Source organism: Calypte anna, chromosome 2, assembly GCF_003957555.1.
Source record: "Calypte anna isolate BGI_N300 chromosome 2, bCalAnn1_v1.p, whole genome shotgun sequence".
Lineage (NCBI taxonomy): Eukaryota > Metazoa > Chordata > Aves > Apodiformes > Trochilidae > Calypte > Calypte anna.
In genome coordinates, this window is record NC_044245.1 from 45,617,411 (window position 1) to 45,642,499 (window position 25,089).

Here is a 25,089-nt window from a genome sequence, read left to right on the forward strand (position 1 = left end):
ATCAAATCTGGTTTTAAATCAGAGAGAATAATACAAAACTGGTGTAAGTCCAGGTAAGTTTGTTTTTTTGTAAAAACAAAACCCATCACCCATCCAAAACTTGCTTATTTGTAAACATGAAAAAGAAAATAATCCAACATCCCAAATATAAGCATTCCAAGCCTGGGCTGATTAACATCACTGTGAAGTTTTATTGCATAAAATATTAGAAACAGATCAAAAGGCCAAGAAACCATTCCTTCCACTACAGGAACCAGTTCAATGACCCCTTCTGCATATAACTGAAATGTGAGTCTCACTGTAATAAACGCAACGCAGAATATCCATTCAGTCAACTTTATCCTCATGGGACATAACAACAAGTGCTTAGTTTGTCAAAATAGCATATTATGGGCCCAATTAGCATTTACATCACCATAGGAGCAGCCTCTGGGTCCCTTGCATCCAAGAAAGGTGCTTATGATATGCAGCTGACTGGTAACAGAAGAGTGATTATGTTACTGCCTCACAGCTGTTTCCACAGCAGCAACACAGGCAGCTGCTGAGTCTCGTTAGGACCTGCTTCACTTCACTTCTGCTCCAGTGCAATGTTTCCAGAAAAAACCAATGAAAAGAAGGGGGAGGTGACACAATGGAAGTACAGTGGAAGCCAGACAGCTCAAATCCCAGAAATGCTGAGGCTGTAATCCATCAGTTTTATAGCACCTTCAGGATCTATAATCAACTCCATTTGTCCTAAATAATCCATGTCGGCTTTTTTGGTTTGGTTCTTCACCACTCCCCTCCCCCATCCATCTCTATGCATTTTGCAATTGAATCCTGAATGAACATATTATGAGCACTGGGTGTTCCTCACCACACCACTCACCCCATGGCTACTGGATAGGGTAGGCAGAAGCCTATCTTGGAATAAAGTAAAGCATAAATTGCCAAGAGAAGTCTCATGGATTTGGGAACACTATTTCTGCTAAGAAAGTGCTTGAATGTGTGAACAGCACTGGTTTCCTCTTTCTTGCTTGTATCCCTTTTGTACCTCCACACGGCTTTGAAGGCAATGCTGACATGAAAGGGTGGTGGTGTTTAGCTTGAATCAGTGCCTTATGGCAGAACTCTAGCAACCCATGTAAAGGCCATGGGCAGTGCTTCTGCATGAAAGGATGAAGCCTGGTGGGTCAGCCTACACAGATGAGGGTGGAAGAACTCTAGGCTGTGTGGTCCATCAGTCTGACCTTGTATGTGCAGCTCTCTGGGATGTAACAGGTCTCACTCAAAATAGAAGCCTGACCATGGTTCTACAGTCCCAGCCCTTGCAGTGGTACTGTGTAGGAAAACAACTCCAGTACTAACTAGTCTGGACAAAGGTGATTAAATAATTAACAAGACATTGCCGCTCTTGGTGCCTGTCAATACAATGGATAAAAAAGCCAGGTCACAGAGTGTATTTCCTGGCAGCTCTGTGCTTCATGGCAAAAGCCCACGAACCCTTCCACTGCACAAAATTTAGAGATCTCTGCAGACTAGATGTACCTCACTCTCTGATCTGAACAGTGGTGCAAACAGAGGTCCTCTTGCCCCTTGTTAATTCTGAACAGAGCCTGGGACCATAGGTGACCCTGTAGTCTAGAAATTCACTGAGAAAGATGGACCTTGGTAAGTCAATAGATACCGAACAAAACGTATGTGTTTGCTATTGTCCTCAGAAGCAACTATACAGTCTACCTGCATGTGTAGGGTGGTGACATCAAGCTGTCACCATGATCAGCAAAGCTAACAGTCTCGCTTAAAATACATTAAAACTTACAAAAAAGCAATAAGAAACAAATTGACCTCTTTACAAAAGCCAGTAAAACAAAATCAGACTTTTGGGTTTATTTCTTCCTGAAGGAATTAGAGCACTGGTGATATTCAGAGGTAGGTGAGACAGTCCCTCCACAAAAACCAAGTTTTCTTGACAGAGTAAGAAGCACAGAGGTAAATCCTGGCTTGAGGGCACATACCTTCCTCAAACCTGACTTAGAATTATCTTTCCAAGAAAGTGCAAAACGCTTGTTTGATTTCTTTCTAACAGACAAGATATCTTGGGAGAGGTTTGGAATGTGAGGTCTTGCTCTTGCTCTTTACTTCAGCACCCACCTTTCAAAGACAATGATTGAGTCTGAGTAATGTGCAGAGAGAGGAAAGGCAGGAGGGAGTTACTGAATGGGAAATGGTGGAATGAGAGCCAGAATTAATGAGCAGGAGAGGTGCTCTGGTTTGCCTGCCTATTGACATCATTTGTCCACTCAAAAAAGGACATTGTGTGCACCTGCTTTCTGGCTTCTAACAGAACTACTCTTTGAGCCATTTGCAGAGGTTTCCACACTACCCAGCTAACACCCTTTCCTCCTGGAGGCTGCAGGTGCCCTTGAAACAGCCTGTTTTCACAACTGCCTGTTGCAAAATAACAGGCTTATTCTCCTCAGTGGGACTCTGCACACTTACTGCATGCCTGTGTACACCAGGAGAGACAAATCCGTATGCTGTAGCAGCGACTGAGCAACAAATTTACCTCCAATTGCAGGTGAGTCATAGGAAATTTAATTTACTCTGGTCCTTATCATATATCAGCAGAGTAAGGCAGGACCCATAATGACCCTCTGTTACGGGGCTCTCTCTTAAGTGCTAGAATGAACACAGCTCTCCTTTACATGACAATCCTTCCCTGTTCAGATGGAGAAGGATATACCTTGACAAAATTGTAATCTGTGCATATGAGGGTAGAATGGTTTTTATCATTCTATAGGGGCTGCTTTGGTAACCAGGCCTTGTGAGCAAAGTTGGCTGTGGTATGAGAAACTTTAAATCCTAAAGAGAGGAATCTCCTGATGGGATTAAAAAAATTGAAAATCTTGCAAACCTTATCTCACTCAAACACATCAGCAGGGCTTAAGTGTGCAGCAGCTTCTAGCTTGTGAAAAAATTACTCAAAGAAGAGCTCAGGAGAGATTAATAATATACGGTTCACATCAACTTTGGAAATGACACTTTCATGAGACTTCTGAAAAGATGAGTAATCTCATCTGCAAGACACATTTACACATTCTGCTGCACCAGTTTTAAAGCTTTTGACTGTTTATTTGTACAGATGAACTTTTGGCTATCTGAAAAGCAACCTGAATAAGTGAGGCTGCACTGCAGTACAGGGCTTCTGCCCTTGGCAGCTCTTCTAGGACAGAATGACATTTGGCAGGTAGATGCAGCTGGAGTAGTACTTCCACAGTGTGAGAGCTTGGACCTTATCTCAACCATTATTAGATACCAGAGAATCTGAAAACCATGAATTTACAAGGGCCCAGTCATGGGAAAGGCTTCACTCCGAACATGCATCTTATTAAATAACAGAGAATTCAGTCACAAAATCCAAATTCATAGGAAATCAGGTATCATGGGTTACAGGGGCTGTGGTACAGCTTGTTTCACAGGACAATTAAAACTTCCATTGCTATGCAGACATTCCTGAACATCCTGAAGGCCAGAAACTACTGACTAAAGAAACTAAAAATTCATTCTCACAACCTAAAATGTTGTGATTTGTGATTTGGAAAGAGGGGAATGACACACAGAGGAAAATGCAAGAAAGTTCTGCCTGAACTGATATACTATGAATTTTAAGCAAAACTGTCAGTGTGTCAAGCCTACACAGCAGGGATGTGTAGGCACATATCCTTGTGCTGGCTCAGTGCAGAACATGACCAACACGTCCTGTAATGACCTAATTCTACAGAGCAATAACAGCATTAGGTCAGATCATCTTTGCAAAGCCTTGGCAGTGGATTAAATCCACACCTCTATCAGCCTTCATTAACAAATGCCTTTCTTCAGTTTGGTGTGCATATTTAACTCCTACTCACACAAATGACAGAACATTTGAAAGGACTAATGTGATGATATGAAGTGAGCTATTGTCAGGAAGGTTAGCCACACAGGTTGGGATAGCTAACACCATTCTGTTTATCCAACTTGCATCTGCAAGCTTTGTAGACCGCCTCCTTGCTGCTGTGTCATTTGGTGGTGTGGCAAATTTGCTCTGCCTATCTGAAGGCTCAGAGCTGGATGCTGTGGCATTCCAGCACAATGCCTCTTCAGTTCAGGAATCTGATGAGCTCATGTGTGAAAGGAATATGAAAGGCTCTCTAAAAGGCCAGGAGGCAAAAATCCACAAAGTCTCAGCACATTAAAGAGAAAAGGTAAAATAATTCCTAAATTAGTCCTGGAAGACAATTCCAATATAGTGAGTATTATGATTATTACTGGCTCATTTTCTTTTAATCTTTTCTTTTATCCATATCTAATATGAATATCTAATATGAATATCTAATATGAATTCAAGAGACAAAGACACAATGTGTCACCTATGTGGCATCTTCCAATGTTGTGCTGCAGTCTTATCCACTTATGCAGCCTCTTCTAACATCTAACCACACTGAGACCTTACTGTAGATACCCACACACTTCCTCTGAAGGAATGGTAATGATGCACCTGACCAAACTGAGTTGTTTTTAACATCCTTTGAGCTATGTTCTAAATATGGAAATGCATCTTATGTAATATATGGTCAAATCTCATTCCAGGTTTTCAGACCGTTACTGAGTTTTTAAGGGCAGTCTCTGTACCTCTTCACTATGAAACCATAGAATTTTCCGTTAGCTTCATTTTCAACCAATTTGCTGAATTAAAATTGAAAGGAAACTTTTAGGAGTGCTAACATAGAGCAACTGTTAGTGCAGAACTCCAGCCTGGAAACTGATAGATTTTAAATAGTTATAGTCAACAGGAATTTATCCCAATAGCCACTGCAAATGTTACTGAGACTTAAAAGAGGATACATTCTACTCAGAGCCAAAGGACTTTGCTCAGGCATCAGAAGATGAAAGAGCATATTCCATGAATGTCCCTTTGATAATACTGTGTCCACTTCCTATTCCTGTAACCTTTACATGACTTAATTGTATTTTAAAGGAAATTTGTAATTCTCATTTAAGAAAGCATTAGCCTCAATTGTAATGTGTATGAAAAGTGGAACAGTCCAGCAGTCCTGCTTGCAGATTGCCATAAAATACAAAGAGGGTGTTCAGAGATGTCTGAAATACAGATGCAGCACTCAAGAAATGAAATTAATTAAAAAAAGGATGAAAATTATTTTCAGAGAGAAAACCAGACCGGTACAAATAAACTTCCATTAGATTTCAAATCCTGAACTGGTAATTCTCTAATAGGTCTACAGAACTGAGCCTTCTCTTGCCAGCCTTCCTTTAGATATTTTTACTTTTGCTAGGCACCTGAGTTTCATATGACTGATGTGTTCAGGTGAGTCAGCCTCCGAGTTTATTGCTAAATTGTGCATAAATTTTCTGCTGCAAAAGGCCAGTGCAACATTGACAGTCCAGCAAGTGCTTGCCCCACTTTTATTTTCTGGATCTACCTGTCAACAGAATGCAACATTTCTGTTTCTCAGTACTAAGGAGAAACCACATGGAAAAGAGCTATTGCTTACACACGATGGAAACCTGCACTACCCAAGTCCATCTTAACGTCTGGAGCTCATATACCCTAAATTAGCAACTAAACCTCAGATCATTCTTGAAGGTTAATTTACCAGTAACTGAAAAACAATGAGATAATGCAAACCATATTGTGTCTTTATTTAACCTAATCAAGGTTAAATAAGACTTGATTCAAGACTTTTGAATCTAACTTAGCTATCTTGCATGCTCACTTGAAATATCGTTTCATCTTTCATATATCCTGGATATACCAACTGCAAAAAAAGTGTTTGGAAAGGTTAAAAGACAGAAAAAAGGCATGATTTTAGCAGGAAAGCTGAAGGCTGCTCTGCTTTATCCAGAAAAATAAGGGGCAAAGATAATGTAGATAAGGGAAATTCACAGCATCCCCTTAGGTTTCTCTTGAACACAGTCTATCAAACAGCTAGCATCAGCACTCCTTAGTTAAGCAGACAGTGGCTCCAGGTATATGCTCACTCAGAGCAAAAAGTTACAACTGTATTTGCATCACAATCATCCAAGTTAGTAAAACCCCAGCTGAGGTAGCTGTATTAGCTCCTTGCACATCAGCTAAACTGTGTCAAATGTTATTCCAGCACATACAGAACTGAGCACAGCCAGCAGTGGGATTTCCCCAGCACGGAGTCATTGCAGACATGCCAGCTTCAGTGTCATGAATTCTGTGAGCACAGGAAATGGAGAATTGATTTCCAATTCAGTCTTTAAATTAGTAAGGAGATTTATAAAGTAGATTGTCTCTCTATAACAAGAACTCTGTGCTATGTGTCTTTCCACTAACAACAAGGAAGTTCCATGAAAGATCTTTTTGGATGAGGACTGTGGCTGAGTGCTGGAGTGGCCAACTCCGCTTGCAGAGCTATCAACCTCACACACCATTTATAATCCTGCTCCTCTAGGGCAAGTCCCAGCAAAACGTGGGCACAGAAACATGACTGACCTTCATCAGAAACCAGGCTGCTTGCAGAGTTTAGCTTCTCTTGCTAGTACTGATAAAACATACTGGCCCATAAGACTGCTGGAAAACTCTCCTTTGGTTCTGCTCAGTAACTATAGAGGATATGCAGACTGAAGTATGAACTACAGGCTACAAACCTCTACGTGCTGTGATTTCCAGATCCTGCACAGCATTTCGTATTGGCAGATCTCAAAGCATCTTACAGAGATTAGTGCCAATATCTCATTTGACAAGTGAGAAAACTTGAGTACAAAACTAAAGTTACTTATCTAATGTTATCCAGAAAACAAATGGTAGAGAGAGCAAGAGAATCAGTCCTCTGAGTCCCAACTCCATTTTAGTTGTTTAGTCTATTTCACAATTTTTACTTTCTAACCTTCCATAAAGCAGCATGTAATTTTGGAAATCATCTCTAGTTTATGATCGGCTTCTTATGGATCAACTAGGCTGATGCACATGTGTCCTGGTTTGGCCAGGATAAAGCTAATTTTCTGTCTTGTAATTTTGCTTTCAGCTAAGTCTCTTTTAAGTAGCTGTACTTGCTGAAATGAACAGCGAGTTTCTCAGTCAGTGTCTGTTGCTGAGACACTCGATGTTTATAGTTACAGCTTGAGACTGGTGTGCAGAACCAAGGCCACTGCTCAGTTCTGAGGAACATCTTATGCTCTGGAAAGAGAGAAGGAGTAAAGAGGTCACACCTGCAACCCTCCATTAGGGAGGAGCAGACCAGAAAAATGACCAAAATTGACCAGAGTATTCTGTCCCATATGTGTCATACTTGGTATAAATTTGATGGGTCACGAGGGTTGAACCCCTTCTTTGTTCGGCCTTTTGCCTTTGCCCTTCTTTCCGTCCCTGTTTTGCTCCAGCATCCTGGGAGGATTCCATCCCTTCATCTGCCTGTGGTCCTGATCCATGCCAGCCCATATCTGTGTGTTCCTGCCTCCAGCTCCCGACTGCTGCTGACTCCAGGAGTCCAGCCTGGACTTTCCCAGGGCTGCCCTGCAGCCTCAGTGGTGACATGAGAGTTATTGGGGGAAAGGCAGAGGAGTGTGGGGTTTTTTCTGTATATTTGTGTATATTTAATAATTTTTCCTTTGCATTATTACTGTTTCATTAAAGCTGTGTAGTTTAGTTTCCAGCCCCTAAGTCTCTCTCCCTTATTCTCTCTCCTTTCTCTATCAGGGAGGAGAGGGGGATCAATAGAGAGCAGCTGCCATTCAGTTAATTGCCAGCCCAGCATTAAACCAAGACAATATGGATTGTTATTTAAGCTACCTAAAGAACATTTGTATCAAGAGATTTTGATTCCCCAGCCAAACCTTTTGGAAAAGCTGATGGCAGGGGGGCACTTTGTAAACCCATGAACTGGTGAAGTTTTATAAAGTGATGATTTATATTCGCTTTCCATAGCTTTGCCATGTGTTGAAACAAACTAGTCAAGCTACAGGGGAAAATCCATAGATTTAGTCATCTGCCAGACAAGAGGGCCATAAAAGCACAAGCCAAATGACTGTACATTTTCCTTCAAGGGCTAATATAAACACTGAAGCCACAAAAACTGACTTATTTTCACTCAAAGAAGGAACATCCTTTCCATCCTGTCTGAGCTGTTTAAGCATAAGAGAGATTGCTCATCATAAACTCACTGGTAAGCACCCAGGAATGTTCACACCACATCATGAAGCATGATGCAGATATTCTCGAGCTAGCTGCAAACAGGTCATCTGCAGTGCAGGGCCTCATGGACTTACCACCCTGGTTCCAGAAACCCTATGCTTGAATTTGTACAGTGCTGCAATTCAGTTAGTGATCCCTGCCTCTCAAGATGAAGTTCTTCAATTGAGTAAGCTCAGGAATCTGAGCTATTGACTGTTTGCCAGTCTATTTTATGTCTTGTTTTGCAAATTATTAAACACCTCCAACTTTTATTAGTACCACTGCTATCTGACAGCAACAATCCTCTCCTAGGAGCATGCAGAATGCATCACACCTGGACCTCTGCATTGGTGTTCTGAAGTTCAAGACTATTTTTGACTTATCTTTTATAAATATTTCCAATAAAATTAAATAATTCCAGTTTCCAGTCTGTGTTTTCCAGAATGCAAGTCATAAGTCACAATGTAAAATCTTCCTTCGGTCAGAAAGAAGACACTGAATCTATGGTTCTGCACTCTTGTTGCTAAATGCATTTTTTTTTTTATAGATGGTGGACAGGTCAATATTTTTCCCATCCTCCATAATTTCATTGAGTTTTTGAATGATATTCCTGTCCCAAGTTGCGACAAGCTGACAAACTTGACATTGTCCTCCATTAAAATACATTCACATCTTTAATCTCCCCTTTTTCTGCATTTAAATGTAACACTAAGGTAATAAACTGAAATGAAGAATAATTTTCAGGGGACAAATGAAACTTCTAAGTTTCAAAATACCGCAGGGAGAGACCTACCCAAAGAGAAATGCTTTTTCTGCTCAAAAATACCCAAAAGGAATTTGGGTGATTTACTGAAAACAATTCTGCTCTGCAAGTGGTGTTTCTTTTGATGTATGAATTGTGTTTCCTAATAAAAACATGAGTTTGGGAATGTCTACAGCTGCTCTAATTGACTTTACCATGCGGAAGTCTGAATAAAATGTAGTGAGAAATAAGGAGGGGAAAGTTTACTGAGCAATATTTCATAGTGACAGCTCATCTTTCCCATTCTGATGTTGCTGGAAGAAGAGATATGAGGACATTCATCACACCCTGGGATTTTTTTGCCACTACAAATAAACACACGATCACTGCCTGCTCTGATGCTCCCCTGCAGGCCCACATGCTCAGAGACAGTGTGGATTTCACCCTTTTCTCCTCCTCCACATGCAAGGTGGAGACACTACAGAGATTGTTGTGTGAAGCCTCCCATCTCTGGGCAAATTTAATTTGCAATGTTGCAAAAGACTGAACAGCCTTAAGCAATGGCAAAAAACTAAAGATGACTTCAAAAAACACGACAAAACACAACACTCACCTTCCCCTCAAACCAAACTCTAATTATGGAAGCAGTGTTAGACATGATGAGATTCAGAGAAGGAAAAAGGAGGAGAGCCTGTGAGAGACATTTCTTCTTTCAACCCTTGTGACATTGCTGTTCAGACCCTCAAAACCACTTTAAAAAAATCCTCCAGTAGGAGTCAGAAAGTCAGGAATAAGGTAAAATGTAAAGCAGAACCTTTTTAAAAAACATAGTTGATGTAGAAGCTCAGTTAGGGAGAATGGTTTTTTTCTCCTTCAGTTTGGTTTGCCTTTCATCTTCCAATTCCCTTAATAAATAATTAACCAGTTGTTGAGGCAGGTCCTATGTGATATAGCATACATCAAACTCAGGAGAAAAATTAAAGTTTACTTAAGTACAGATGGTATTGAGAGAGGTCCCAGTGCAGCAGCAAGAAGGTGTTTCAGTAACATATGCTTTTCACATAATCAAAAGGTCTTACAAAATTATTTCAGCTGCATATTTATTTTAATATCATTCTTATCCAAAAGATTTACAATAGTACTTGAAAGTTTCTCATGCAAACAAGCTCTTTAAGGAGAATAAATAGCTGAAGTCACAGCATTCTTGATTCTTCTTGGGTATATTAAATTTAAAAATGGGCAAATAAATCATGCAAACCTGATTTATTTAAAATAGGATATTCCTAATAATTAAAATTATAGTGTAACGTAACATTAAATGCTTTGCTATTTTGTGGTGTCTCATCTGAGAATTTCAAAGCAGTTCAGAGCATTAGCGTACACTGGATGGATTTTAACTTGTTTACATACTAGAAAATCTCTTTGTATGGAAACCAAGGCTAAAAGGTAATAATCTAATTTCAAAAACAACTGGATGTTGCTGGTTACCCCACTGCGGGGTACTATTTCTGAATCAATTTTTAAAAAGGATTACTATTCATTGTTTAGCATAAAGAGGCCTCTTCAACATGGCTGCAAAATTTGTATTTTAGATTCATTCCTCGCCCAAATGTAGGCCCAGACAACTGACCCATTTGAGCCCAAAACTAAACTCAGAGTTTCTGACTCCCTCCATAGAACAGGTATTAGGCTATATGTAGGCTGCCTGCCACAACAGTTGAAATATTGAAGAGATAAATGACTAATTCAGGTGACATATTTGCCAGAGCTATTTTCAGTCAGTGGAGTGGAGTAATGGCTGTTTGCAGACCTCCTGCTTAGATGTTGTGACTACACGTCTCCACTGTTTCTATAAAGAGCCATGGAATGTGCCTAAATTCATCCTATGAGCTGGTCAGCATCTGAATACAACCCATTAGGTCAGGAGGAAATTTGTCACTTTCTTTAAAAACACTTCAGTTTAAATAAGTCATCCTTCGTGTAGCAGGATTAATAGAACTTGGTTTCCTATAGATCTGTCTCTGATGGCCCTACATTACCACACTACAATGGCTCCAATACCTCCTATACATCTCTGCTAACACTTCCCACACTTTGGAATCACTCCAGTTTCTCCCTTCTGTTCCCACTAAGCTTCTACAGCTCTCCCTCACATCCCCATGCAGCTGAGCAAGATGATATAGCTGGTTTGCAGCCTGTGCCTGCAACCCATCAGTCAGCTTGCTTGTGGTAACTGGCCAGTCAAGAGGCCAAACAGAACAGATTATCTGTTGAGTCTGCCCTCACTGAGACACTCTTCTGCAAATCTGTCCTCTACTCACCTACAAGTTTTGCAAAGCTTTTAGGAAATTAGTGTCTTTGAGACATTACCTTCTTGTCAGATCGGTCTCAAACTGACTAGAAAACGGTCTGAGGGAGGGGGCAGGGCAATTGTACAAGGCACAACTCCTAAGGAAACCAGGTTAAAAAACCCAAACAACCTCTTTCAGGAGAAGAAAGAGCTGAGGCTGCAACATTTTTGATTCTTGGGTTTATTAAAATAAAAAAATGGGAAAAACAACATCCTTCATTCTTTGGCATACTTGAGATTGATAGTGATGCCTTTGTGTTTCTCATTTACATGAAATAAATAAAAGGAAAGGTCACAGTCTGGTGGAGGGCACACCCACACAGCACTGTGCAGGCAAAGGGAGCTTTCCAGAGCACGTAAAAGCAATCAAGGTAGTGCCAAACCTGAAGTAATCAGCCCTGACGGGAGGTAGCATATATTTTCTTAGCTCAGTGTTTCAGTAACTATGTCAGTTGGCTTGGAGCACAGCAAAAGCAGGTTCATGTCTGCATGTAAAGTTGGTGAAACAGGCTTGCATCTGCCTGCAGAGTATGATGTAGAGGTACATGCAAGTTTTCTGATAGTTCAGCAGTATGGACTAGAAAATGAGAGGTACTGCAGGGCAGAAAGGAAGGATAACTATGGGAACAGAATGAAGAAACTCCTGACCCAAGGCAGCTCAAACAACCATTAATAGACTTCATCAGTACATTCCAGACAGGAATCAATTTACAGCTTCTAAGGACCTGGGCCACTGGACCTGACTATACCATAATTTTTTGTAGTCTTCAGGAGGCTTCTGTACAAAAAATATTTTACTCACAAGTCTTCAACTTTCTAGGCAGTTTCTGGTAAATAATGTACTAAACTGAATTTAAAGAAAAACAGTTTTGCAGTTCAGACTGGGATCCATTTTGCTAGAAAGCAGTCTTGTGGAAAGGGTCCTGGGGGTCTTGGTGGACAAGAGGCTCAACATGAGCAAACAATGTGCTGCAGCAGCAAATAAACCAACAGGATGCTGGGCTGCATCAACATGGACATCACCAGCAGAGATAAAGAAGTCATCATTGTCCTGGTTAGGGCCAGGATAAAGGTGATTTTCTGTCTTGTACTTTTGCTTTTAGCTAAGTCTCTTGTAAGTAGTTGCACTTGCTGAAATTAACAGCAAGTTTCTCAGACAGTGTGTGTTTCTAGGATTGATAACACTTGATGTTTAGTTACTGCTAGAGACTGGTGTGCAGAGCCAAGGACACTGCTCAGCTCTGATGAAAACTTTTACCCTCCAGAAGGAAGAAAGAGGTCCCACCTGAGCCCTCCTTTGGGGAGGAACAGACAAGATAGATGCCAGAATTGACCAAACAGAGTGTTCCATCCCATATACGTCATACTCAGTATAAATTTGAGGGATCATGAGGGCCAAGCTGGATTTCCGGATTTCCTGCTTCTCTTCACCCGGCATTCTGGGAGGATTCCGTCCGTTCATCTGCCTGTGGTCCTGATCCATGCCAGCCCATATCTGTGTGTTCCTGCCTCCAGTTCCCGACTGCTGCTGACTCCAGGAGTCCAGCCTGGACTTTCCCAGGGCTGCCCTGCAGCCTCGGTGGTGATGTGAGAGTTACTGGGGGGAGGGGGGAGGAATGTGGTTTCCATTTTCCTGTATATTTGTATATATTTAGTAATTTTTCCTATTTATCATTACTGTTTCATTAAAGCTGTGTAGTTTAGTTTCCAGCCCCTAAGTCTCTCTCCCTTATTCTCTCTCCTTTCTTTATCAAGGAGAGAGACATTAATAGAGAGCGTCTGTTATCCGGTTTAATTGCCGGACCAGTGTTAAACCGTGACAATCATCCTGCTCTACTCGGTGCTTGTCAGACCACACCTGGAGTATTGTGTTCAGTTTTGGTCCCTGCTGTACAAAAGGATGGGGACAGTCTGGAGAGGGTCCAGAGAAGAGCCATGAGGATGATCAGAGGACTGGAGCACCTGCCCTATGAGGAGAGGCTGAGAGAACTGGGTCTGTTCTGCCTTGAGAAGAGAAGGCTTAGGGGAGACCTTATTGTGATATTCCAGTACATAAAGAGGGGCTATAAAACAAAAAGGAGACTCCCTATTTACAAGGAATCACATAGACAAGACGAGGCAATGGGCACAAGTTGCTCCTGGCAAGATTCTGATTGAACAGAAGAGGAAAATCTTTCACTATGAGGACAGTCAGACACTGGAATGGTCTCCCAGGAGAAATGATGGATTCCCCCACTTTGGAAAGTGTCAAGTCTCAGCTCAACAGGGTGCTGGGACATATCATATACACAATAATATTAAAAAGGCTGGACCAGATGATGGTTCCTTCCACCCTGACATTCTATCATTCTATGAAATGAGCAAGCCACAATAGGACTTTTCTGAGGTGGATACAGGATGCAAGCTGTAAATAATTTCAAGAGCACTGTGACACAGCTGTACTTCTCTTGGGCTATGTAAGTATCACAGAAAGGTCCACAAATGCCTGGTTGTTAAAAGAAAGGCCCCTCACTGCTATTAATTTGTTACAACAACACAGAAAAAGATGGTTCAAGTTAGCATTCCTCAGATCTCCAAATGAGTATCTGTGAATTATTTTATCTGTCTAGGCCATCTGATCTTCTGTGTAGAAACTGGGCTCCTTTTCACATTGCTGGCTGTGGGTTTACATTTACAAACATGAAATGAACCAAAAACCCTCAAAAATAGATGATGTAAAATGGTTTGCTCGTGCAAGTCAGATAAAAGACAAGGCAAGTGATCTGAGGACAAAATGCCTGGTGCAGCTGACTGCCATTCTATGATTCTAGTACAGTGCTGCCTCTAGAAGAAGGGTGAATTATATTACTTCATTGGACTGCTCCTGGGTGCAGGACTGCTGTGAAGAAAAAACCTCTGGCTCACTCAGAGACATGAAGAAAGAGAAATTGGATTTCCACATGGCAGCAGTTTGTGAACACTGTGTTTTCTGAACTGAAAAGGCAATGGAACTCCTGTCACTATCAGATGAAGTGCTAACAGCAGGGAGGGCAAGTTCAAGAGAAGACACTGAGAATTGCTCTATTCTAAGAAGCAGAACTTAAGTTACATTACGATGACAGCCAAATCATAAATATCTGAAACTGATAGACACATGACCAATGAAACAGCACAGAGATAATACTCTTCAGGTTTGGTGGAAGTGATACAGAAATCACCACAGAAACCAACACTCAGTTTACCATTTTGTTTAGCTAGAGCTGAACAAGATAATTCTATGCAAAATGATACACAAAATAAAGACCACCTGTGGAAAACTACAGAATATCACAGCATCATTTGACAAATCACTCTGTTACAATGCAGGCTGAATGAGCTGTAGAGAGCAGATGCCAGGAGACATTGAGAGTAACCAGTGACCCACATGAGGATTTGAGACTATGCAAACTCTGGAACTAGAGGGTTTGTTCCCGAAATTTAGAAACATATTTCCACCATCTATCATGTGTCAGGGCTTTTCTTCTCTCAGGGCTCATTTACCCATCCAACTTTTATATTTTTTAATTTATTTTTTGTGAAAATGAGATTTAATATATTCAGTAAAATCTTAGGTATTCAGTAAAAAGTACTTCAGTCTGTCCTCTAATATGGGCCATTCTGGACCTCAGTGCTTCAATGCTGCAGGGAACTGAAAGTCAGCATAAACTCATTCAAAGGATTGTTAGCAGGGAGGAAATTGGGAAATGTGGCAAACTACTGGGAGGCATTTATTAGTAAGACCTCAATATTATGGAGCTGCACTGAGCATTACACCTCTGACTTTGTGTGAGGTTGTGATACAAACATTTATTATTCCCCACTACTCTGTCTCCCAGCATATTGAGCAAAACCTGAGAAGGATTTTTCAGTGACTTACCCTACCTCAGTTGCCCAAAACACCTGATCAAGAACAAAGACAAGAATATTCCTTCTGGGCTATTCTTCTTTTCACTTATATAATATGTAACAGCTGCCACATTTTGCCCACTTACTTGGAGAAGTGAAAACTACCTTAAGTTGGGATGTAAATAGTATTTTAGAACATGTTTTCAAATATCCAGGTAAAGAGCTAGACACATTACCTAGATCAGATAGAATGGCTCGTTACTGGCACGGATTAAAAGCAGCTCTTCTGGATATGAGCTTCAGGTACATCCTGTAGCATGCAGATAAAAATGTGTATCATCAAACTTTTTAAGTCTAGAGAGATACAACTGTGTCTTTTTAGATACAGGGGGATTTAACATTTTTTTCTAAAATTTGAAAATATGTGATGCCTTTTAATTTGTGTGTTCAGGAGGCACATATGTTAACTGAAGGAAAAAGTCTTATTCAATGGAAGCTTGCAGGAAAGGTGTTAAATCTCAGTTTCTCCATAAATGAGAAATATTTTCCAGTCATTATGTCTCTTTCTTAACTTGGCATACATACAACTACTCGGTTCTTTGATGTGCTCATTTTGGACTCAGAATACTGTTTGTACAAAGAGCAAAGCATGAAATAAGCCATTAACAGGGGCAGAACTGTAATTTTTAGGAAGGGGGAAAAAGAGCAGTGTGTTTCTCAATTCTGCCAATGTGAACAAAACGTCACATCTTTCCAGTTTGTTGTATTTATCTCAAAGTTGCCACTGTTCACTTGAGGAAGAGAAAATGTCAAATAATTTTGAGGGAATTTTTTTGCTAGTCCTGCTTCTTAATATAGCTGTGTCTGGATAGTCTTACACAATTGCTCTATAGAAAAACATGTCAAGGGTGGATTCCACATAAATGAAAAGCCCTACAGGACCAAGAGGCATACAGTTCAAGAAATCTGCAAATCTAAACCAATTGTGGTTGTGTGGTTTTCATGACTGACATCAACTTCAAGCTTTGGAAAGACCATGAATATTAATTATCTGTGACCCTGGGCCTTACTCTAGAGTCACAGATTCATCCATCTGTTTTAGCTAATGTCTCATGACAGATGTGGGAACAGTAAAATAATCTTTATTTCTTGCATGTTAGAAGAAGGAGGTTCTTCTGGAGTCATATCAACAAGTAAATGTGAGAAACATAAATTTTAGCACTGACTTTGATGAAAAGAAAGTTTGAGAACTTCAGAAAACCCTATTCCCCATGAGCAAATTATGACAAGCAAGTTACTACAGTGCTCTCTCAGAAGTTATTCAATAAAACCTTTCTTTTTTTTTTCTGGAAAGAATGGAAGAATTGTACTACAATGGAAGAATTGTACTTTTGAGTTTTAAAAAGATACGTCCAAATCCTATTTTAGCTGACTGCACAGACTTCTAAATACTTTCCTGTAGGGTTACATGTGAATACCTGAGATAAGTCAACAGAGAGAGCATACGAACTTTTAGAATGTCTAATTATCTACAAGCCAACCATGAAACCTATTGGACTAATTACAAACTGCTGGTTGCAGCCAGTTATTTCCATAACAATCTCAAGAAGTATTTCCATGCATTTACTGGAATGCTTATCTTTCCCTTGTGCTCTGGAATCTTGCCCTATTTAAGCTACTTTACATACAAAACTTTTTGTTCATAGCAATTTTTTCTTCTGCAGGCCAAGGGATTTCATTGTGCTTTCCTAAAGAAAGAAAAGCAAAAATGTCCAAAGCCCAAATAGCCTTCTGTATCCAAGAATAGATACATGTAGTTGGAGAAATACTATCCTAGGTGCCTGACTAACATTGATTTCTGAGTTAAATGTTAACTAGTACAGAAAATCTTATTAGGTGCCTTTCTGCTGTTCTGTATGCTCAAGATACCTTTAAAAATTTGTCGAGCTGTAAGAACTAAGCTGCTTTCTTCCTGCTATTTTCAGCAGAGACAGAGTCCAATGCAAGGATCATTGTTAGCATAATGCACCACTGCTGGAAGTGATAATGGGAATAAAATTAAAAAAAAAATACATTCAGAGACCATGGCAGGTCCCAGCAACAACCCATTTTTTCCATTCCAGCCTTAATAGAGGTGATGGTACAGCCTTTTATTTGTTCTCAATCTCTTGCCCACAGTAAGCCAAAGCAGAGGAGGAGATGTTTACAAGAATAGAAAGGCATGTGCTATTTGCAATTTAAAGGGGCCTGAACTGCCTTCCATGTTAAAAAACAGTCTCTGAGAGGAGCCAGTGAACTTGGTTAGGCAAAGAAAAACATCATAGGAACAAACCCTTGTGGCTGCATTTCTTTGACACAGTGAAATCCCACAAAGGATCAAACGACGCCCAGGGCTGGCAGCCCATGCTTCACTGAACCACATCTGAAACTATCAAAGGGAAAACTACTCCCAAAGATAGATCTGGAGGCAGATAGAAAAATGAGGAGATCACAATACACATTCAGAATTTTTGATAAATAGGATCGACAATTTGTCTGTTTGCACACATACTTGATAAAGTGAAGTGCCTGCTGGCTCTGCTGACCTTGCCACACACAAGCAGGGACACCGTCAGGGGAGAAAAAGGAAATGCTTTCACTGGGCCTTCTCTAAGGCCTTCAGTGGGTACAGAGCAAAAACGTGGGGCTTCGAGAACACTGTATAGCTTCCAAGCAGTGCTGCCTGATGTACAGAAAGACCACAGTTGTTTTTCTCATAAAGGGACCAAGGAGAGGAGCCCCATGTTAAGCAGAGCTCTTCTCCCAGTCGTTTGCCCATTCCCACAGAAGTACACAAACATCAAGTCCAAGTAATGTGAGCAGCACATTTTAATAGTAGCACCTCATACAACTCCTTTTTCAGAGCCTGCTTTTGTATTTACACTTAATCCCTCTCTTCCTTCCCCAAAGCTACTGTTCACTTTTTCCCACCAGAAGCAATATTTGTGTGTTGTCTAGTCTAAACTGGCCTATTTTGTGCTTTCTGTTTCCCTTCCTGTAGTGCTTTAAAAGGACTGTTGAATTTTGCATAAAATATTCTTACCACTCCAGGTGATTTTCAACAAAGGCAGACATGGGGCTGATCTGTACAGTGTAAGTGTCATTGGCTGAATACTCAAACAGCCCATAATAGGGATTGAAGAGCTCCTGTGACAGAAGGAAGAAGAATTCTCGGGAGGGGCCACTGTAGTCCAACCTGGAAAGGAAAAGGTAAAAAAGATAAAATGAGGTTCATTCTCATTTGAGTATATTTCCTAGGTTTTGCCTGCATTGGTCTAGTGTCTACAACCAACCCTGTGCAGTCAGGTGTTTCAGGTGATCTTCCCTCTCTTGATTCTAAGCCCTTATAAGTCATGATGCTGAAACTTTACCAGCATTCAGGTTGATCTGGGAGGAATCATAACTCAGACACATCCTTTAAGTAGTTTCTTTTCCTTTGGAACAAGCTCAGCCCTGTCTTTGCTGGCTGGCTAGCAGAGGGATAGCTCTTCAGTGAGTGGATTTGAACTGCCTATGACCACCTGGGTTCACAGACCCGACAGCCCAGACTGAAGGAGAAACTGTTCTTACTCTCCTACACTGAGATGTAACCAAAGACACGATCTAATCCCAAGGATGCTTTCTCAGATACAGGTATAACCTAAAGGTCAATGTTGAACAAGACCAAGTCCCAGCAGAACTGTGTCTAGATATAACTGTGATTCCTCAGTTGTTCCATCCAAGCTCTTCTACTTTTCTGACACTTTTAAATACACTGGGTACACCTTAAGCTGTACTTTGCTGTTGCAGGATTTTGCTCTGTAAAATCACCTTTTTTCCTTGTTTTATTTCAACCCAACTTTTAAATCAAGCTATGAAGTTGATTACAATTAACTCAACTTGGAAAAAATAAAAATAAAAGCTTCATAAATGCATTAAGCCCAACAGTGATTTATTTATTAAACACAGATCATCCTCTAACAATGGTAAGTAGGTTTTTGATATAAAATAAATGCACATGTAGCAATATGAACAACTGCTTTGTAGACATGTATTGCATATGCCAACAGATTTTCTGATGCGGGCACTATTCCTTCTTCTAACAAATGTAAAATAAGTGGAAAACTCTGCAGCTGGATCAGAATGTGTGGTATGATGTTTGAATTTACAGAAGCACAAGGAAACCACAAGGGACTAAATGACTGATTTGCACAACCAGAAGTATGATAAAGGTCAGGCTGACCAATCCTCCTCTGTTTTACATTTGGAGATACAGTACTTTTCTCTTTGAGCAGCTTCAGGTCTCAGATCATGTGGTGAGACTAAAGCCACAACAGGAAAAGGAGATGATAATAAGTCCATATGAACCTCTAGTAGAAACCATGTAACAGATCCGGTTCAATGGACATTAAAATACTGGGCTAAGCCTAATGATGACTGGAGTAAAGAACTACAAACAATACCTGTCTATATTCAAAAACCTCCACAGAGAGACTATTTCTGAGCAACACATTAACTCATCATAATGCCTTCACAGTTAATTTTCAACGCCATTTTAGCTTTGAAACACATGGGAAGCTGTGCCTATATAGCATCATGCAGCCATGCAGCATCAACTCTTTTTTTTCAGTAGGAAATTGATATCTTGGAGTCTCTCCAGCAGAACCTATATTAGCATTAAACAGCAGAACCCCTGGAGGGATGTATCTTCAGATGTAAATGAATCAGTGAAGAATGAATTAATTTGCAAATCAAATTGGTTTGCAATTTCTCCTGAGGATACTGTGCCACACACAGCAAAAGTTATTAGAGATGTGGGGAATCCACATAACTTTGTCCATAGGGTACTAGAATGCTATTCCAAATATGCAAACTGAGGTATGCTGCATGTTTATGCTTTCCTTCCAAGCCAGAAGCAAAACCAGCTGTGAAAGACTATATTTGTTAAATAACACTGAATCCATAAGAGTTAAGAAAACCCCTGATACTGAGGTCACTGACAGACTTTCTTTGAGATCGGTGACTTCTGCTTCCTGCAGGACCCAATATGTCCCCAGAAAAGCAGCTCAGCAGAAGCTATTCACTTGACATACCACCTAGGAGATGATGGTGTCAGCAGTTGCAGGACATGCCAAGAACTGCCCCAGAGCCTTACTGCTCTGGTATCTTTAGAATTGAAATAATGAAACCATGTGTTTTTATTTTTTTATTTTAAAAGCTACTGAAATACAATTTCAAGCTTTTGTTAGATGGAGAACTGCAAATAAGCACAATAGTCTTCCCATCATAAAAGCACATGGATTAAACCTCAGTTACAACATAACTCCTGAGGTGAGCCAGGGGGGCTTTGAAAGATTCTGTTCAAATTTGGAAACGAAAGGTTAGAGGCTGGCTTTAATTGTACAAGAACAGCTCATGAATTTGTAAGGCTGGCAGAAAGTCTCCTGAGAAAAGGCCTTCTCAAGAGACCTCTATTACTTTCAGCTCTCAACTGGGTGGATTAAACTATAAGAACTGAACAGCATTCATGTTTCTCACTTCAGCCAGAAACAAAAAATCCATACGTGGATAATAGATTATTAGATAGTATGTAAAGAAAACAAATTTGAAGCAGAATCAGATCCATTTTGAAGAGTTAGAGTAACTCTTCTAGAGTAAGGTGATAAAGGTCTGGTCCCTAATTGTAGCCCCAAAACTGATTCAGTGTGTAAACATGGGCCTGTAGCCCAGCTTTGCCTTCCAGCCAGTCAAAACATCCATGGCAACCAGATGGCATTAGGTTTAACCACTTAAATTGTCACTTTGAGGCATCCAGATGGAAGGTCTGCAGGAAAATGAAGTATTATTGCTATTGTTATTTTTAAAAAATGTTTGAGCTCATTAAGATGAACCACTTCGAGGTAGAACAAAACCAAAGAAACGTAACAAGAGAGACACAGCCTTAGTCAACCCTTTAAGCGTTTGGCAACATAACAGCTACTTCAAAACTAATAGCATTTAGTGATTCCCTACCCTTCCTCGCCAACAAACGTGACGTAGAGTTTGTTCCGCTGGAGCTCCTTGCGTGAGTATGCCATTACCTGGTTGAAGGTGCCCTCCAGCAAGTGGTCACGCCGTATAATTAACCTGCAAAGGGAGGCAAAAACAGAGATCTAATGACTGAGTCTTGTGTGAGCCTGGGAGACTGAAGGTAAACAAGAGCTGGCAAAGAGAGGCATTCATTCTCAGAGAAGTTAATAAAGTTGCATCCACTGGTGCACATGCTACTTGACCATTATGGGGTTTGAGTGAGTTGTTTCATCAGGCTTTTCTATATGTCTCAAAGGTGAATTTCTTCACAATGCTGTGATTAGGTTAAAAGTGTTTCTCTAGAGACTCTCTATAACACCAGCTGTGTATAAATTTGTATGGCAGAGGGAGCTGTGAGTTTCTTGTATACATGAGGTCAGAGCTTTCTCAAACTGGCCCCAAACTCTTCCTCTTCCTGGATTTAATCTATTGAAAGTCCATGGAATTACTGCTTCTGTAGCAGGGTAAGCAAAGGGAGTATTAGCCTCTGTCTATATAACACACCTCACTCCCCCGCCAACCTCTAGAACAACCTCATGAATAGTACATTTAAACACCCTCTGTGCAAGAAGTCTTTCTTGTTCGTATGTTTACGGACATTTTAAGGCAGATGTTCCAAAATGTATTTTGTGTCTGCCTTGGGCCCACTTAGCAGGACACCAAAAGAGCTAACCAATGTCTAGTACCCCCCAGCTCCGTAAGAATATTTTGATGATCACATTTGCCTGGAATCAATGGCCTGGCTTCATACTTATTTTTTCCACAACAGATGTGACTTGGTAAGAAGCCAACCTGATGCATAAATTCAACCAGATGCCCAGAAAATACCTTAGAAACATACAGTCTTGTGGCCAAATTGGATAACTAGATGAAACAGAAGTACAAACAACATGTTTGGAAAGCAAACTCTACCACCAAGTGACAGATATCCCCTAGGAGTACAAAGAGAGGCATAAATCTCTCAGGGGGACTATCAACACAAAGATCTACTCAAAGTTAAATGTGCATGTAACTTGTGGTAGGGTCATACTCTGGTCCTGAGTTACACCATTATGCATATTCAAAGGATTTGGAGTCACTCCATCATTACAACAACATAGTTGTGAATATCCTTTGGTGAATGTGTGCCTGAATGCCTAATTTTCCTAGTAGCAATTCAAAGGCAGGAATACTAACATTCCAGTTAAATAGGTAGGGAATGGGAATGTGAGAGAATATGAATCTCTAAGAAAGAAAAATTCAACACAGAAGCCTCTTGAAGGTCACTCTTTGCAAGATATACTAAGATCTCATCTCACCCTGATGATTCATGTCCCAAATGAAATCTCTGGTGGTGTTTTCCACTACCTATCAGTTTCTTAGTTCATGAATAATGATAAAGACAAAACTGTGTTATATTAGACTATTTTAGTAACTTAATACTTACTTAATTTTACCTGGACCTTGCCCATACCCTTTGGCTTCAAGTTTTCGATAAAAATTACGCAGCTTGGCTTCAAAGTCCCTCCTGTATGGAGAAGGTGCTCTTGCACTTGCTCGCTGCAGTCCTGGTGGGAAAATAAACACCATCCTAAAGTGTAAGGGGCTTTAAGTTTTTCCAAATAATTCAGTTGATGCTTCCAGATAGCACTACCTGAAAAATTCATTAGGAACTTTTTACAGGTATACAATGTACTCGGTATTAATTTTGTTCTTTCTGGTATTAATAGAGTTGTAAGTTCCTACAATTCAGTGACTGCAATGACTTCCGGGGTGCTACATCTTCTTCACTAAAAGAATCCTTAAACACACCTTGTGTGTGCCTTTGTGTTGCCTCAGCCTCTAAAGCAGTAATTGATCTGAACAGAAATTCAGGATAAAAAATCATGAAATAGAATGACACATCTCCCACTCATATGGGAATTTAGGTTTGCTTTCCCTTTTGCACTTCTAAGAGATCTCTCTTTTGCATTATATAGGAGATCTCCTCACTTGGCAGGATTAAGCCTCTGGAGATCAAAGCAGTGCTCCTCACTGGAGCCTAGCACCCTAGCCAAGCTGGGAATCAGGTTTCCCTGTGTTAACCTGACTGTATATTAAACACCTCCAGCTATCAATACAAACCCCCTTTGTGGCATTGAGAAGGATTTCTGTCAGCATGAAATGCTACATTTTCCTATTACGATTCACACATACAGGAGATTTTCAGCAGTTTAGGACCTCTTTAGTTTAGAAGTCTGCATTCTCAAAGTAGCTGATTAGCCCTTTTGTATGAACAAGTGCCATGCCATAAAGAGTCAAAGAATGGATCCAGGAAATCCCATTTCCCTGTCTCATTACAGAAGACAATAAAACCAGGACATTTTATGAGAATTCTGGCAGAAACACCTCCACATGAAGGAAAAAAAAAAAAAAAATTACGCTTAGTGGAAGCAAAAAAATAACATCGTTGCCAGGAGGGAAGGAAATTACTAATTGTCTCTGCTGGTAAAACATAAAGGCCTATTTAGAGGTAGCATAAAGAGAATTCCTTGCAACACTTCTTCCCTTAATTTTTTCCTTCCCCTGTGACGTAACAGCATGGGCATTCTCATGGGTTATGTAACCAGTGACAGAAAAAGCAAGCAGACAGTGTGTTACCAAAAATTAATATTTGCCCTTTTTGTGTTGTCACAAGAACAGGTAAAGACAAGTGCAGCTTTTCTAACATTCTCCCAAGTCACCTTCTCACCTAATACTTAAATTTTTGTCTTGCAGGAGACTTGTTTATGATCTGTCCTGAAGTAGAGAAGGGGAACGGTATTAAAACGGTGTTAAAATTTCTTAATGAAAATGTGAGTCTAACAAAACACTACGCCTCGACAGACAAAAGTTTAGCATTTAACTTTTTCACATAAAAAAACCGTCCACAGCCATGTCTGGGATTTGAATGTCTTGTGTTCATTAATTTTGTTTGAAATTAGATGATTTAAATGAATGTTTAAAAAGCTCAGCCAAAAATGGATTTCTTACGATCACATTCCTGTTGATTGTCTCAAAATGGCCACTGGACACAGCCATTGCAGTGGGGGTTGTATATTTTGGCAGAAGGGAGACATTAGCTCTTCAAATTTCTATAGCATAAACAATAACTACAGAGACACTCCACAGCTGGAGATAACCTCCTCAGACAGCATGTCGTTCTGGAAAATATGTTTCTTGTCAAGCCTAAGTCAATGGGCTCAACACAGGAGGTCAAACTAGATGACTGAGATGATCCCCTCAGGTCTTAAAGTAGATGAGTCTTGGGAAGAAGGGAAGTCTTTGGAACAGCGAGGGGAGGAGAGAACTTTACAGGAGTATTGGAAGTATTGCAATTCACCTTTGATTTGGAAACTGCTTTTGCTCCTGTCATATAACATGAATGTGCTTCCATCAGTTAGTTATGTTTGGGGTATACCATTCTCTTATTCTAATCCTTTCCAACTACAAAAAAAAGCAAGAAAATACCTTCTTCCATAAGGACAATTTCTGATCTTGGTGCTTCATCTAGTGTTAACATTTCAGCAGACACATAACAGCAATGGCAACTGAGCCAGCAAAAAAAAAAAAAAAAGCAACTGGGGTTGGATTCAGAGTGGGCACTGAAGTTAGCAGGCTGACAAATGATACTGGTTTCTAAACTGTCTATTTGCATTCATTATGAGGAATACCACAAATTAAAAATGGGGTTTTATATTATTTTCCCCATCCTCTTACCTGGAGAATTTTGGGGTGATGAACAGGGTGAGCAGCGAGGAGAGAAACTGTAACCAGGATGGAAGGCAGCCTGCAGTGGTATGTAGGACATAATATCCTCTTCAAAAAGGCTGTATGGAAAAAGTGATAGGGAGAATATCAGTTCACATT

At 40.3% G+C, this 25,089-nt stretch overlaps 1 protein-coding gene across 1 annotated transcript in view; it reads right to left on the reverse strand.

Moving 5' to 3' along the window:
- The window catches only part of HECW1 (HECT, C2 and WW domain containing E3 ubiquitin protein ligase 1), a 251,826-nt gene that overhangs the window by 17,931 nt on the left and 208,806 nt on the right, over window positions 1–25,089 (reverse strand). Inside the window, exons 19-22 of the mRNA XM_030445676.1 lie at window positions 24,940–25,049; window positions 22,649–22,769; window positions 21,166–21,279; window positions 18,218–18,370 (exon numbers count right to left, since the gene is read on the reverse strand). Coding sequence (XP_030301536.1) covers window positions 18,218–18,370; window positions 21,166–21,279; window positions 22,649–22,769; window positions 24,940–25,049 — 498 coding nt within the window. The remainder of the gene's footprint in view (window positions 1–18,217; window positions 18,371–21,165; window positions 21,280–22,648; window positions 22,770–24,939; window positions 25,050–25,089) is intronic.